General features: G+C 46.5%; 1 protein-coding gene across 1 annotated transcript in view; it reads left to right on the forward strand.

The window, feature by feature from the left end:
• Nucleotides 1–14,872, forward strand: part of PREX2 (phosphatidylinositol-3,4,5-trisphosphate dependent Rac exchange factor 2) — a 1,458,907-nt gene that overhangs the window by 730,151 nt on the left and 713,884 nt on the right. Inside the window, exon 21 of the mRNA XM_069621155.1 lies at nucleotides 3,530–3,666. Coding sequence (XP_069477256.1) covers nucleotides 3,530–3,666 — 137 coding nt within the window. The remainder of the gene's footprint in view (nucleotides 1–3,529; nucleotides 3,667–14,872) is intronic.

Genomic DNA, 14,872 nt, shown 5'->3' on the forward strand with positions numbered 1-14,872 from the left:
TAGCCTTGGCGATTATTGACCACATGGGCACTTTCAGAGCCTCTGATGCCCCTGAGCGTTTACAGTTCAGAAACCCTGACAAAAATGCGTTCTAGAAAATATTTAAGGGAAACAAAAAGGAGTGACTGACGAAATTCCTCTTTGTTTTTGAAAAAGATTCGTGTTGGCTGGCGTATCTGGTCGTATTTTCTGTTGTTATTGATCGCATGTGACCCGGGACATGTGCTTTTCATTGGAGTCCGATCCTTTGAACAAGCAAAGTAGCCACTTGAAGTGGGGTTTAATCTTTGTTCTCTCTCTTACTCTGAAGCAGACTTGTCCCAGGATGGCAGAGCCCTGCTGCCACAGTACCTGTGCGTTGCTGTGCTGGCATTTTCATGGCAGAGTAGATATGCATCATTTCCTAGCCATGACAGCCGGCCGGGTTTTCCTCATCATCTGTTTCTTGGCTTGATAGCCCCTTCCAGGGATGCCAAGTCAAGCGTCATGAAGATATCACATATCCCCAGTTGAATCCTCCAGGCAATTCTCATCAGAGCATGTGTGGTGTCTCATCCAGAAGGACATGGCCAGCGCTACAAAAAGGAATTCTAAGTTTCTGCCGTGGACACCAGCAGAAGAGGTACATCAAGGGGTGCCGTTTGTCCATAAACACACCATGTGATCTTATGCAGAGGCATTGCTAGGGTCTCTAGGGTAGCTATATATCCCCGGGTATTTTTTTAGTTGTAGCCCCGGATAGAAGCCCAGGGGCTACAACCAAAAGGCTAGCTAGCCCGACTCTCGACAGTCCTGACATTAGCGTAGCCCCGCATCTTTTTCCAGACCTAGCAACACCCCTGTGTTTTTTTAAGGGAGTTCCACTGTGCCCACGCACCTACACCAGCTTAAATCCTTGCACTGGATCTGCAGAGGATCGCAACCATTCGTGTATCTTCATTACAACCTGTTGGATTAACCCAATGTGGACTTAATACTTGAATCCCAGTTGCGAGGTTCACCGTGTGGCTGCCTTTAGAAGCCAGAATGGTGTAAACAAACACGTAATCCCAAGCATTACTAAGGGATGTAGTGAGGACCGATTGATGTTAAGGTTGTTTGGCTTCAAACGGAAAGTCATCAAATGCAATTTTTTCTTGTTTGAATAAGTTACTCACACCACAGGGATTCTGTGTACACAAATGGATGAAGCTGCCCATCAACACCTATTTGTTATGGCCAAAGTACTCTGTGGAAAGTGCATTTGTAGGCAAAAAGATTGCTCAGATCTGAATGACCTTGCCCGCGTTAGGTTCACCTTTTACAATATGTAGACGTTTTCCTACTTAGAAAGAGCGTGCGCAAACATGTGTTGTATAGGGCTCAAAAACAATTTGACTAGTTTGTAATCATTTCCAAGTCACACCTGAATTCTAATGAGACACCCAGAATGTGAGACTGTGATATTTTTAGGGTAGAAGCTCCGGAGATTTCAATATTTCTGCCCCAATCCCAGGGGTGGAAAATACTCCCTAAGTCACTGATTGAGAGAGTGCAGTGAATGATATCCAGGTGTTTGAAGTGTGTGTGTGAGAGGGGTTTGGGGGGGCTGATCCTGCCAATTTATATGTCAAAAGTCGCCTTAAATGTTTGCTTCTTTCTTGGCTAAGTAGGGATAACTTTTGAAAGGGAGTTCTTGAAAGGATCTAGAATTTTTGAAATTTCTAACACCACTTGGAAATCACTAGTCTTCTGTAACAGCATCATAAGAAAATGTTCACTATAATTAATAATTAATAGACATGAGCAATACAGTAGCCAGATAACCTCCCATTCACTACGGAGCGCAAATGCTCAGTGGGAACAGGCATCACGCTCCATGCCTCGACTCCCACCCAGCCTGCAAAAATGGATTACTGTGATATATTCGAATTCGAAATGACTGAGGGAGAAATAACCGAAAGTAATGTTTTCGGTTTTCCCTCCAGTGGTTTTTTCAAACAACCTGCTTCCCCCCAGCCCCTTATTTCCCTTCAGACAGCACACAGCGAAGTGAAGTGTGCCGTCGCCTCGCCATCCCTCTGCGACACCGGTTCCCTTCGCACAAGAAGGGAACCGGCGCCGCAGGGTCCTTTCCATTTTTTTAACAATAACTTTACGTGTCCCCTGCTTTCCTTTTTATGGAAGCGGGGACATCCCTGCACCCCTCGGAGTCCTGGAATGTTGATCAATCGGGGGGGGGGGGGGGGGCATTCCCGCAACCCCAGCTCCCCTTGAATGACATTTTTTCGATTCCTTATTGTTTCCAATGCCATATTCGGCATTTTCTCCCGTTAGGATTCCTGCAAAAATATTGACACCCCCCCCCCCACCGTGTAAAAAGAAATGTGTTAAACCTAGTGTGCCCCTTCTATGCCAGGTTTCAATGCCTTTTTTATGCTCCTGGGGACTTGAAAATGTGCCTAATTGCATACAATGATATTATAGGTGATCAGTGAGCACACCAGTAGGAACTGGGGCGTGGGTACTATTTTCTAAGGTTTGTTCTACAGAACTACGTAGCCATTTGCCCAAAGCGCATTGGACAGCAAAAATGGACGCCACCTAGTTTTTCCAAAGTTACAAGACTGGAGGTGTAATCTTTTTGTTGTTGGTATGCTGTCATTCCTGTGCACAGCACATTTATAGAAGCTACGATGTATTGTGATCATGTACACCTTTTTTCCAGCTCCTGATGTCTATTCATTCTAAATCACCATTCCGTACATGTAACAGCTGCACGTGGGTTATTTCCGAGTTAAAAACTACAAAATAAGCACTTTGACATGTGTTATTGCCTATTGCTCTGATAGGTTTACTTGTTGTGTGTGGTTATGGCTGTAGTTGGTGTCAGTCCTCAGAGGAATATCACTTTTGATAGCAGAATTGTTACCAGTATAACATAGGATAACATGGAGAGATGCCTCCCTTGCTGTACTCCACCTCTGCTGGCTCACGATGTCACCTGATAGCACGGTCCCCGCGAATAATCCAGCAGTGAATGTTCCCAAATAGTCCAGTTGCTCACATGCACGACCTTGGGCATCTCCTTAATTGGCATCATTACAGTAACAAGGGTAATGTAATTTTGGACATCGACAGTATGGCAAGTGTTAGAAATCTGAAGACCTGCATTGAGCTATGATAAGGGTTTTTGAATTGTGCGGTGTCTCCCACCCTTTTCCGGAGAGTGCTTACATGTAACCCGTATAGAAGCAGGGTGGCTCTTAATGCCACTGGGTTCAAAGGGGCACTGCCAACCGTTTGCATCAAAGGTGTTTTGGGCGCTAAACAAAGATGTCTCTGCAAAATGTGCATTAAATTAGCTATGAGGATGGTGTTGAGCCTTCCTTCCTTCCTTCCTTCTCACAGGACGTTTGGCATCTATTTCTGTTGATTTTTCAGTTTCTACAGCAACTCATTTTAGTGCATAATCTTGGAAGGTGTACAGCAAAAAAAAATGAATTTCCATTTTAATTGAGTTTGGTCTCTTTCATTTTCATGCGCGCAGGTACTGTGGCGGCGATGGCGGGACTTCATCCGGGGCAGTGCATCATTAAAGTGAACGGAATAAACGTCAGCAAAGAAACGCATGCCAGCGTCATAGCCCACGTCACCGCTTGCAGGAAGTACAGACGTCCTATGCAGGTAAAGACACTGACAGCGCTGGTATCATTCCTTGACAAAGTGACATGGGGTGGGGGTGAAACACAAGTCACCTATGAGGGCGCGAGACTTCCGTACTGTGACCTCAGCAGACATGTGACCCGTGTTCCTGTATAGTGCTTCATGCCTGATTGCCCTGCCTCTACGTGCTGTAATTATAATGATCTACCGACACAGAAGGTATGACAGGCTAAGGCCACCCTGGTTGGTGGCCTGGCTTGCAAAGAGCAGGCTGGCCCCACGAGCGAGGGGAGTCATTTGCTTGGGAGCCATGCACCTGGACATTAAGGGCCTCATTACACGGATGGCGGTAAGGGTTTACCGGTACCAGTATTTTACCGGTACCGGTAAATCCTTACCGCCTTACTACGAGGTCCCTTTGCGGGTTGGGGAATTTAACGCCTGCTTTTTGTAAGCGTTAAAAACCAACCCGCAAAGGGACCAGGGAGCTAATTATAGTACCACAATTTGCGGTACCGTAATTAGCACCTTTCCCATTCCTCATTCCTATAGAGCCCTATGGGGCAAAAATGGGAATGGGGAAGGGCAATGGTGGAAGGGGGAATTACCGCCCCGCCAACCTTGGAATGGGGTGGTAATTCCCCTTTCCGCCAAAGCGGTGCCGGTATTTTACCGGCATGAACCATGGCGCTAATAGCGCCATGGTTCTCCGCCATCCGTGCAATGAGGCCCTAAGTGTCAATTACAGTATTCCTATTCATTGAGATTCAGTGCTCTTTTGATGTGTTGTGTGTCTGCGCTGCGTGCTGCAGTGCTGCGAAATGCAGTGCCTTCATGCAGGGTCAGGCTGGTAAATGAAATGTGCTCCGCCTCCAGTGTAAAAGTGGCCTACAGCCACAGACTGAAGTACCTAAGGGAGTGTTTTTTTGTAAAATAGGTTGCAAATTGTGCATTTTAAAGCATATTTGTTCCCTAACACTGATCAAAACTATTAACTGCACAGTGACGTAGAGCATCAAATTGGCACATGTTTTGCTTAAAACGTGCCCACTTTGACCCAGAACACTGGCCACACCAGCATGTTGAGCCTGCACTCCTTCGGGCATTGCCCTTTCCCCCTGTAGGTCAGTCCGAGGCTGCCCTGATGGTGGCAATCGAAAAGCAAGCATGCCTCTTTCACTCACCCTCAGCTGAAACATTTCACCCACCACCATTTATAGTCCTTCCTTGAAGTGAACATAGTAACGATGAACCAGCTCTGTACTATCCTTCTTATATGTCTTTCAACTGCAAAAGTGATTGTGCATTTTCTTTCTTATTATAATAATCCAAAACCCATAAAAGGGCAAGGATTGTGTGCTTGCCTAATTGGAAGTACAAAACAGCAGCAGCGTGAAAATGTAGGATTATGGGTGTCCTTCCTCTTCCCTGTTGGTATAGCAATGTTCTTGTGAAAGAATACACCCCCTGAACAGATCATCACTGGAGCTTGTGTGCATACTCGAAAGGGGGCGTGGTTGACGTCAGGTTCATTGTCATGACATGCATGAACCAGTATGGTTCTTTGCACAAGGAAACTAATCTGTTTCACATTCTAAACAGTGTTTTCAAGGCTGAAATAGTGTCTATCCTTCGTGGCCAAAAGGAAAAGGAGTGGAAAGGTTAAGGAAGAGAAAAAAAGCATGTGTGAAATCAGATCATTGCAATTAGTCATTACTTATTTTGTTTACACTGATTGTAGATGTGTCTAGTTCAGTAAAAAAAATAAAACTAGTTACTTACACTTTAATGTAATTGTTCTCACTTGGGTCTGGTGTACATTTGCATAGTATATAGGACGGCAAGGTTTAAAAGAGTTGCACAAGAGTTGAACCCACATCCAGGCCCGTGACTCTGGAGATTCCAACAACATGACTGAACTCTTTAAAATCTGCAAGGAACTAGCCAATCCTTCTGCAGTCTCCACATCTCCTCTTCCCTCTCAGGCCCTCTGCACTGCACTGGCCACCCTCTTCACTGCAACCACTCAGGACATCCTGGGCACTCTTTATTCCTCCCCTTCTCTTCCCCGTCCTCTCATACCCCTGGCCTCCCAATCTCCCTCAGCGTTTCTCTCCTCCATCTCTCCTATCACATCGGACATGGTCACTAGGGTTGCCCGCTCTATGAAGGTCTCCTCCAAACAGGTCCCCCACTGTTCTTCCCAAACTATTAGGGACAACATCGGCTCCTGCCCCTGCACTTGCTGATTTCTGCAATCATTCTCTTGCTACTGGGTCTTTCCCCTTTTCCCTCAAGCACTCTCTTGTGCGCCTGCTCCTGATAAAACCTTCTGCTGACCCCTCGTGACCACCTAACTACCACCCCATCTCTATCACTCCCTTCCTTAGGAAACTCCTGGAGAAGCTGGTCTTCCCCCAACTGGCCCAGCATACTGAGCTTGTTGGTTGCACAACCATCAATCTGGATTCCGAGGATTCAGAGACACAGAAACTGCTCTTCTGAACATCTGTGAAGAACTGCTTGCATCTCTTGACACTAACTCTCCCACTGCTCTCATTCTACTTAATCTTTCCTCTGCATTTGATATGGTCAACCACTCCATCCTCGTAAAACGGCTCCATGATACCATTGGCATCTCGGAGTGTGCACTGAACTGGCTGACCTCCTTCCTCACCAACCATATCTCCCAGGTCATCCTGGACTCTTTCTCATCTCCTACCTTCATCTCCACCTGTGACGTTCCCCAGGCTCTAACCTCTCACGCTGGCTGTTTAACGTCTATCTCGCTCCACTTGCTCATCTTATCTCCACTTTCTCCCCTCATTTCCAGTGTTATGCAAATGACACTCAACTCTTCTTCATACTTCCCTCCGATGCTCTCCCTACTTCCTCTACCATTCCCGATAGCCTATCTGCTATCCACTCCTGGTGTGCCTCCAATGATCTCTGCCTCAGTGCCAGCAAGACTGAGATCCTTTGTATTGGGACTCCCACTCCCTCTTTTCTCCCTCCCCTCTGGCCACCGTATATGGGCTCTACCCCTTCCCCCACTTCTGAAGCCAGAAACCTTGGAGTCATCTTCGATTCTTCTCTCTCCTTCCTCCCTCACATCTTGGACCTTGCCAAGAAGGCCCATTTTCAACTCCACCTCCTCACAGGTATCCTTCCATTCCTCACTTTTCCCCAGAAGCTCAATGTCTCTAGATCTCTGGTACTTTCTAGGCTGGACTACTGCAACAGCCTCTTCCTTACTCTACCCTCTTTCTCTCTCCACCCCCTATAGCTTGTCCAGAATAGGGCTGCAGGACTTATCCTTGGCCTCAAGTCTAGGAACCGTATACTCTCCTGCCCAAAAATCCCTCCACCAGGTTCCCGGTTGCTGCCAGGATCAAAGTCAAATCCCTCTGCATCATCCACAAGGCTGTCTGGGGCTGTGCACCAATCTATCTACAGCTTGCTCTCATGAAATACTCTCCCACCAGATATTTACACTTCTCCGGCTCCAACTCTCTGCTTGTCTGGCATTTTTCTAAGCAGTGAGCTGGTGTCAGATATCTCTCCTCGGCTGGCTCTCTCCTCTGGAACAGCCTCCCCCTTCCTCTTCGTCTTGAGCCGGATCTCCACAAATTCCGGAAGCTCATCAAGGCTTTCCTCTTCACCTCCTTCTTCCTTCTCTCACTTCTGTGCTAATACGCCAGAGTCACTGAGATTGGTGGCCTGGGACCTTATGTGTCCTTCCGGGTCCCGGCCTTCCGTCCAATCATCCTCAGCCTTCCCCCCTATCCCAGCACTTGCCTTCAGGCACCACTGGCTTATGTTCCCTAAGGCATGCACTTATTATTGGCAGGTGAACAATCTGTACTATGCAATCTCTGCCAGGCGCTTACTGTTGTACACAACTTACTCCTTAGCACTTGCGTCTGTGGAACTCCTAGCACTTACCCCCTTCCCTGTTCCTTCCCTCTCTCCCTGCACATTCACGTTCTGAATGATCACAAGGCCTAATAAGACCGCCCCTTTTCCTGTTCATCTGTTTATTCTATTTGCCTTTGTTCCCATGTTCCCTCCCCTTTGCCCTGTGGGCACTTTGAAACACAATTCCTTGATGTATAAGCGCCTTACCAATTCACACTAAATAAAGAAAACTATAGATATGCTAACTAGATGAAAGCAAGAACACTATTCAGTGGGCATGGCTTTCCGGTGTGTGCCTTTGATGAGACCAACCCTGTTGCATGGGTGTTTTTGTGTAGGTTTTCTGATGGCAATGCCCTGATCCAGGCTACCTGAAAACACGTTTGGCCTGTTAAAAGATGGCTTGGTGTGTGGGAGACTGCGCAATGAGGCTAGGCCACACTGGAAGGCACCTGCGTGAACAAGCCTCTTTCACCCCTCCCTTTATTAGCTGCAGTTGCCTTCTACTGTTAAGAGGCAACAAGACGAACCCTGGCCCCAAAAGGGCATTAGGTCCTTGCTGTAAGGAATTTACCACACAAGGTAAGGATAAGATGATGAAGTACAAGTTTAATGGACAATAAGACCCCACAACAGGTCTACCATATGGATTTCAGGGGCTAGAATGTCAAGGACCGTTAACTGCCGACTATCACATAATAAGGTGCATGCAGTGCCATTTCACTGTGGAATGTTGGGAATGCCATTGCGTGCGCAAGATAATACTACAAATGTAGCCTCTTGTCAGGTAAAGTGCTAACAATAGGGAGATAAAAGAAGGGAACAGCATGAAACCAGGTAGATCGAACAAAATGAGATATAAATGAGGAGTAAATCTAAAAGATGAGGCACAAGTAAGAGAACAATTCAGGACAAGTTCAGAAACGACATTACATAATCATCACATGTTGCTGGTCTCCTTCTCAGCAGACTTGTAGTGCCCCCAGCATACTCTCCCTCATACATACCATCTTGCTCAGAAGTTTTGTCAATCCCCCCATGTGCGCCTAGCTGCATATCATCTCAGATACCACCGGAATCCTCACTGCAGGATGAAGAATAACTTTCTCTCTCATGCCCCATCCTCTAGTCCTTGTCAACAAAGCCCTTGTACCATTCCTTTACCCCATCTCGGAAAGCCTCTCCAAACCCTTCTCCAGACATGCATTCCTTTATATGAGGATGCTGTACAATGGCAACCCAGTTTATACTCCACCGTCTTCCATCACTTGTCATCACGTGTCTTTTACCCACCCTCACCACCTTGATAGGATCAAAGAAATGGGAGCAGACTTTTGGTACGTTAAATGGCTTCTTTACACCCACCACATCTCCCACTCATACCATCCTCCCCTCCACAAGCTTTTGTTCACCACCAAAGTATTTGTCCTCAAGCAACCAATGTTGGAATAACACTGAATGCCTCATCCTAACACTTATTTTCTCAAAAGGCGTTACGCCCGTTAACACATGTGGTGTGTCTATGAATGCGCTCAACATTTCCTCAATGCTTTTCTTCCAGTCAAGACCATTAGCAAATGCCAACTGAATATTCTCCTTTATGATGTGATTGGGGCGTTCAATGAGCCCATTGGCCTTGAATTGTCTAAAGCAGTGCAGTGATTCACAATGCCATTACCCTCCAAGTAGTCACGCATTTCCATTGACACAAGCTGAATTCCATTATCAGAAATCACAACATTGGGTTAAACTTCTCTAGAGAACAACCTCTCAATAAAATCTATCACACAGAAATGGTTTCCACAAAATCCACCTCAAACCACCTTGACGCATAGTCCACTACCAGAATGGCAAATCTAGGTTCCTGCCCCAACATACTCATGGGCCTCATAAAATCATTGACAACTTTCACCCATGCATGCTCTGGTACATCCTCACTCCCTATCTCCATCTTCTGGGTCTTTAACAATTTATCATTGGCCCCACAAGGGACACAAAAACTCACCTTCTCATTCACCATGTCATCCATGCCAGGGCACCAAAACCTGGCCTTCATCCTGCGCTTAGTTAAACTCCTACCAAGATGGCCAAAATGGGCATGCTTAACCAGTTCTCTCTGAAGCAATGTTGGAGGGACCAATCTTCAGGGAACTGCTCAACTCGTCCCTAACCTTGTACAAAGGTGAACTGACCTTGTCAGTGTGCCATCCTTGCTCAGACCTGTCCATAGCTTCCTTTAATTCCATATCACATTCAATGCCCTCCAACCAAATCTCTTTGGAAAAAGCACTGTCCACGGTACTCACAAACTGCGCAACCCACTCATCGCCTTCCACCTCCTTCTCCTCAGACCCACATCTGGGAGACCTTGATAAGCAATCTGCAACAGGATTACAATGCCCTGCAACATATTTCACCACAAAGTTAAATCCCTGCAATGCAGACCACCACCTGTCTATTTGTGGTGTGGCCAAACCCGAACCCCTTGTGGTAAAAAAATGCACCAAGGGCTGATGATAATTTCTTATTTCATAGGGAATTTCCCACACATACATTTTGAAATAGTTTAATGCTCAATAGCACGCCAAACTCTCACACTCAATGGTAGAATACCTTGACTCTGTTGCTGTGAGAGGATGTGACACAATGCCACCGGCCCCTCCACACCCATTCTAGACAGACTCAGTACCACAGACAAACCACAGGCACACGCATCCACAGTAATTATCGTCTCTGCCAAGGGATAAAACCTGTGTATCGTGGGCACATTGACAATGTCCTGCTTCATCCTCCTGAACATCTTCTCTTCCTTCTTCCCCTCACTTTCAACAGATCTCTTAATGCAGCACTCTTTGCAGAAATGTTTTCCACAGATTTAGCATAAAATTCAATCAAACCCAGGAATTACCTCAACTCATCCTTGTTTGCCTGATTTCCAAAATAGCATCAACCATCTCTGGGTGAGTTTCCAAACATTTACCAGACAATTTGTGGCCCAAGAATGACACCTGGTGTGCTTTAAATTGGCATTCACCCTTCTTCACAGTCAAGCCCGCTGCCTCAAAGACTTCTCAGAACCTCATGAACTCTCACATCATGTTCCGACTCAGAGTTAAGCCCCACTAGGATATCATGAAGCAACTTATGCCGGAACATCCTTCAATAGATTTTCCATGATCTTTTGAAAGACAGCAGACACTGACGCAAGGACCAAAGGCAATCTCCTAAACTGATATGCCCCCATTTGGCGTGATAAATGCTGTAAGCGCTCTGGACGTGGGATGCAAATCCACCTGGTGGTAGGCCAATGAAAGGTCAAGCATGGAATACCACTCTACCCCCTTCATGGTTGTTAACATTTCATTCACTCTGAGTAAGGGATACAATTTAAATCCCTTAAATTGATACATATCCTTCTCCGACCATCCGAGCGCTGGATCACAACAATAGGGGACAACCATTTGCTACACTCAATGGGATCAATGACCCCATGCTCACACAGACCACGCAACTCCATCCTGACTTTTTCTCTCACCCCCAAAGGATGATTTCCCACTTTATGCACACATGGTATAGCATTCTCCAACAACTGAATTGTGTGGCAATGACAGCGTTATCTGCCTATCCCTTTGCGTAACACATTACTGAATTTCCTACCCAGCTCATCCATGAATATCCCAGATTTGCCTTTACCAACTATCCTCACTTGCAATTCTTTCCCTCGATGTAATTCCAAACCAGGTTTTCCCTGGTGCTTCCACCCCAACAAACAATCTCCTCTGGTCGCTACATACATCTCTACACCTTGGCGTGAATATGTTTGTTCCCATATGCAAGGATGCACCAAACAAAATCATGGATGTCAATCTTACCTCCCCCATATACTTTGGACTGAATATCAGATCTGTGTAATGTGTGACACTTGCCACCACATATTTCCTTATATTTCTCCTCTGAAATGATGGTGTAAGATGACCCAGAATCCGCCAAGAATCCGCCAATGCCTTATTGGCACATACAGCCACCACAATTTCCACCTCAGAATGGGTATATTTCCCCTCTTCACCATTGTCCGCTTCACCCACAATGTGGACAATCTCATTAGACCACTCTTGTTTGTCCTCCACCACACACTTGACACTTGCCTCCCCCTCTGGCACACTGTTGTTTTACCTACACAACCTTGCAAAGTGTCCCATTCGTCAACACTTCCTGCGCTTCACCCTCATGGCAGGACACTCCTTGGGATTGAGAGCATGCTTTTCAAACCCACGTCTCAGCAATGCCCCTTATGCATCACTTGTTGGGAAACTTGACTACTTCCCACTGATCTTTTTTACCACACACACTTTGCCTCCTCCCCAGTGGTCTCTGTTTCCCCTCCACTGTCCTTTACCAAATTCATGTTCTCCTTTCCACTTTTAGAATTCACTTCCTTTAAACGCCTTCTTGTTAACTCAATCCCCTTGGCTATCATTAAAGCCTCCTGTAGAGGAGGGTTCTTTGCCTGCCATAACTGTTCCTGAATCTTGGGATTGGATGCATGCATCAGTAGTTGGTCCCGGATGTACTCACTCCCCCTCCCTGTGAATTCACATGATGCCCACAGTCCTCTCCGATCAGCCACAAATGCATCCACTATTTTACCAATCCCCTGCTTCCTCGAAAAAAGTATACCTCTCCAGAACAGATTTTACTTGTTTGCCATACCGAGCCTCATTGTTTTGCCATACAAACCATCACCATGCCCACTGCCACCATCTTCCCCGTCAAGCCCTTGTACATCGGGCAATTTCTTAATTACCCTAACCACCTCAGCCCCCACACAACACATGAGAGTAGAAAACAATGTTTCATCAGAAAATCTCTCAAATCCTGATGCCACAAAGAAGAGCTTAAAAAACTTTGGAGGTGGATCCAGATTCTTCATGGCAACATTGGGTATTGTAAAGTTGCCTGACACACCTTAGAGAAGAGAGAAGAGCCCCAAGAATTCAGACACCTCCCTCTTCACCCCAGCCCCCCCTCCTGATTCAATGGTAAGGTAGGAGCATTCTCCCACTGCCAATGTAATGTCACTAAAAGAAAATGTACACTGCAAAGGAGAGGAACAAAACAGCTTAAAAGGCTAAAACAAATGCATATTAAAACCAGCAACTAGAATGTCCCTGGCAGGATGACTTCTCACTGCCAACTAATGAGTCCTAAGCAGAATGAATTCCACTGCCACAAAACTAAAAATATTCCAGACTTAATGACACAGAAATGCATAATAGAATACGTAGCCTGCCCTAAATATGTGCAGCCTTGTAAACCATATGCTTATCTCTGGAACCTTGCCTGGTTAGACAATGGCACGCAAACTATTCAAGGTGCCGCCTGTGCTGAAGATGGTTTATCCGCAATTTTTCACACACTGCTCGATGACGACAGCCTAGCTGATGGAGGTACTGAGGAAGTCTCGTTCCCCCAGGTGTGAGCCGGTGAAGTTATCCATGTGTGCTGCCCCACCTCAGCGCAACCAACAAGAGCAGTCCTGATGCCCATCACTCTCTGCCACAACCAAAATGGGCACTAGCCCCGATCTGGGCTCGATGCACTAAAGGGATGCTTCTCCACACCTGGCTCCGACACGAGCCCTGAAAACAAAGGCCCTCCACCAGGCAAAATACAACTTCCCGTTGGCACCCGACCTATGTGAGGGAAGAGGAAGATGAGCTCCGACCCGCCCTAGGAAGGACTCTCCTCTTCTCCGGGCCCCGACACGAGCTCTGTTCCCCGAAGGTCCCAACATGTCAGAATTCCACCACTAACCACCCTCAACCTATGGTGCGAGCGACACAACAGCTGACAGGCACCTCACCAACTTGACCTCTGCCCCAACACAGCCCAGTGAAACTTGTGTCCTGCTAAGACTCTGTCACACAGCATCCCACTTCGGACACCTACAGCTGCCCCCACCAACTTCCAACACAAGCCATGATACTCTGTGTGGTCTTTCTTTTCCACATCACCACAAAATGCTGTAAGGAATATACCACTCACGGTAAGATGATGTACAAGTTTCATGGAAAATAAGACCACACAACAGGTCACCATATGGATGTCAGGGGCTAGAATGTCAAGGGCTGGTAACGGCCAACTGTCACATAATAAGGTGCACGCGATAGCATTCCACTGTGGAAAATTGCGATGGCATTCCGTGCATGACATAATACAACAGTCCGTTTACCAGAAACCCACCCAGTGCTCTGAGTGGGTGGGTGGTCGTGGATAACATCAGGGGAGTTGCTAGGTCTGGAAAAGACCCGGGGCTAAGCTGATGTCGGAACTGTTGAGACTGGGGGCTAGCTAGTCTTTTGGCTGTAGCTCCTGAGATTCTATCCGGGGCTACAACCAAAAGATCAGGGGCTATAGCCCCCTTAGCCCCCCCCTAGCAAATAACATGTATTTATTTCGTGAGCAGAGCGTTCCTGTAGAATATGATGAATCATAATAGGTCCCATCTTATGACAGAGGACATAAGGAAATATTATGTATGGCTCGCAAATCTGGGGATGTAAACTTATTTCTGTTGTCAGTTTCAGTAAATAGATTCCTGACGAGAATACGCTGATTGTCAACCTCTGCTCCAAATGTTTCTTTGCATCCAGAAACACATGTAATCAGTGTTGATTGGTTGATCTCACTGAACAGGCTTGTACTGGAGAAAAGTGTGGAGTAACCCAATTCTGAGAAAATACAGGGAGGCTGTTATAGATTTGCTGTCACAAGAGAGTGCTCTCACTGCGGCCTGGTGTTAGCACGTAAAGAAAATGGGCCTCATTACAACTCTGGCGGTAGCTGTGCCCTTGTTAAGGGCATGGCTGCCGCCGGAGTTGCATTTTTTCCGGCACCTGCGAATGAGAAAGAACCAGGTCATGCCGAGTTTTAACGGTGCTGGTGCAGTCATGAGTCAGAGCAGGCGTGCAGTCCCGCACCCGCGAGCAGAACTCGTAATGTGGCGTAGAGGTAACAACGGCGCCGGTAGCACTAGCGGCACCGTTGTTGCCTTTCCGCCACATTCATAATGAGGCCCAATATTGGAATACTTAGGTCACTGAGAGTTTTGGCACAGCCCAGAATTAATCAGCTGTGGTACTAAATTATTAATAAAAGCAGCATTTTTTCCCAAGAAATCTGAGCACATGATGACCGATTTGTGTAAAACATCCTTAACTGTGAGACAGCAGGCATTTAAAACATACTTTGGGTATGAGGTTATGAGCACTATCTGGATTGGAAGATGCCTCAGTTTGCTCGCTCATTA

Source organism: Ambystoma mexicanum, chromosome 5q, assembly GCF_040938575.1.
Source record: "Ambystoma mexicanum isolate Mex_15411 chromosome 5q, UKY_AmexF1_1, whole genome shotgun sequence".
Taxonomy (NCBI): Eukaryota; Metazoa; Chordata; class Amphibia; order Caudata; family Ambystomatidae; genus Ambystoma; species Ambystoma mexicanum.